General features: G+C 41.0%; 1 protein-coding gene across 1 annotated transcript; it reads left to right on the forward strand.

Moving 5' to 3' along the window:
• The first annotated feature begins 273 nt into the window (after positions 1-273).
• Positions 274-1271, forward strand: LOC110928104. The gene is made up of 2 exons (XM_035988226.1): positions 274-1165; positions 1264-1271. The coding sequence occupies exons 1-2, from the start codon at positions 274-276 to the stop codon at positions 1269-1271; spliced, it is 900 nt and encodes a 299-aa protein (XP_035844119.1).
• Positions 1272-2215: the final 944 nt, after the last annotated feature.

The following is a 2215-nucleotide window of genomic DNA, read 5'->3' on the forward strand; positions in this document are numbered from 1 at the left end:
TTTGTAGCTTGTTGTTAGCAATATTAAAGCTTCATCACATATTCTGAAACTGACATCTTATTTACTGCAGTTATTTGATCTTTAGTGTTAATTATTAGTAGTTAAAAATGTGTCTGCTCATATTCATATGTTACAACAAATGAGCAATATAAATTTTGTATTCAGCTTTGCTTTGTTTAATAAGAAAACCTCTATTATAACTTTTCTTCATGGTATCTAGAGCCTTCATCGATCCACTCTAAACTCATTTTTTTTTCCTCTTGCTGCCAAATCATGACTGATACCAGTCCTCCTCCTCCCCCTCCTGATAATCAACGGTTTCAATCTCTCCCTAATATAGCCAACTTTGTTAGTGTCAAACTAACCTATGAAAATTATCTTACATGGAAACACCAACTTGTTACCATTCTCAAAACAATGGGACTACTTGAACATATCAGTTCGACCCCACCCCCTTCCATCAGTGATACCGATAAATGGGACCACGATGATGGGTACGTCTCTGCTTGCATCAATGCAACGCTAGATGCTTCAATTGCTCATCTTTCCATCGGTACCGAAACCGCTGCGGACCTATGGAAAATCATTGAAGACACCTTTTTTGACCAAGTTTTTGCCAAACGCTCACATCTAAGAAGCCAATTTCAGTTATTAAAACAATCAAACCAATCTGTTACCGCTTATTGTGATCGAGCCAAACAACTTTCCGATCAGTTGAACTCAATCGATGACCCGGTTACTGATGAAAGTCTTGTGCTCCAAGTTTTGAATGGCCTTGACCATCCAACATTCGACAACTTTGTGTTAAATGTTGAACATTCTGATAAACAACCAACTTTTGCCCAACTACGATCTAAACTTCTAAACTATGAAGAACGCCTCAACCAACAAAAGCAATTTTCCACTCCTCCAGTAGCTATGGCTGCTGTCGATAACTTCGGGCAGTCGCCCGTTGCCGACAATTTCCGCTCCTCACCATCCAACCCTCAACTTCGTTTCATGTGTCAGATTTGCAAGAAAAATGGTCATGAAGCCCCGTATTGTCGTTACCGTTACACTCCGAGCAATCAATCCCCTGGTCCTCGTAATAACAACTTCACAAATCGTTACACCGGAGGTCGTCGCGGCGCTTTCAATGGCTACCGTGGTCGTGGCCGTGCTTCTGGCACTCGCCCGCCATATGCAAACACTTCCCAACAGGCGATGGCCTCCTCCGTTAATAACTTCTCTAATCGTCCCTTTGATTTGGAATTTTCTAACCAGGTTTTTAGTAATCCCACAAATGGTGGTGCATTGAATCAACCTTCTTCATCTCATGTTAATCCCATGCCTCAACACCTACCCTCCTATAACCCAACCCCACCCCTAAACCCACATGGGGACCCATTCTTACCACAAACACCACAGACCCCATCCTCTTTTCCTCATCAAGTTGATTTCTCATATCCTAATCCACAGACTCCTTTTCATGCCAATTTAGTAATAGGCCCAACAATCCCAAACCCAGCAGAACCTTTTTCTTATTTTTCACACGCTTCTAGCTCTCACTCCAGGGGATCGCCTTCTGATGTTTTTAATCTTAATTATGATACATCTTGGTTTGACCAGTCTTCAATTCCCTCCCGTTTCGGATTCACTGCCAATCTTCCAACTTTTGCTGATTTATGTAAGGAAATTGACTCTTGGGTTCCTGATTCCCGGGCCACGTCTCACATGGCTACCGACATATCCATGGTTGATCATGCGACACCCTACCATGGTTCGGAAAAGGTTATTGTTGGAAATGGTATGGCTCTAAAGATAACTCATATCGGACATTCTACTCTCACTCTTTCAAATCATAAACTTTACTTAAAACACGTGTTGATAGTTCCTAATCTAACAAAAAAATTATTATCTATAACCCAACTAGTTCTTGATAACCCTGTTTCAATTATGTTCTCATATCTTGGTTTCTCTATACAGACCTTGACAGGAAAAGTGATTCATCGGCTGCGTCCTAGGCCTTTTCAACTCTATTCACTCACAGCGAAGACCTCAGATGCTCACACGTTATGGCACAATCGCTTGGGCCATCCATCTAATTTTGTTTTTGATTTTGCTTCCTTTCCGTCTTTTCCATGTACTTCCTTTAATAAAAATCATAATAAACATTGTCATGCTTGCGATATGTCAAAATCTACCAGATTGCCATTCTCTCCTTCTCAAAATCGTA

This window comes from Helianthus annuus, chromosome 3, assembly GCF_002127325.2.
Source record: "Helianthus annuus cultivar XRQ/B chromosome 3, HanXRQr2.0-SUNRISE, whole genome shotgun sequence".
Taxonomy (NCBI): domain Eukaryota; kingdom Viridiplantae; phylum Streptophyta; class Magnoliopsida; order Asterales; family Asteraceae; genus Helianthus; species Helianthus annuus.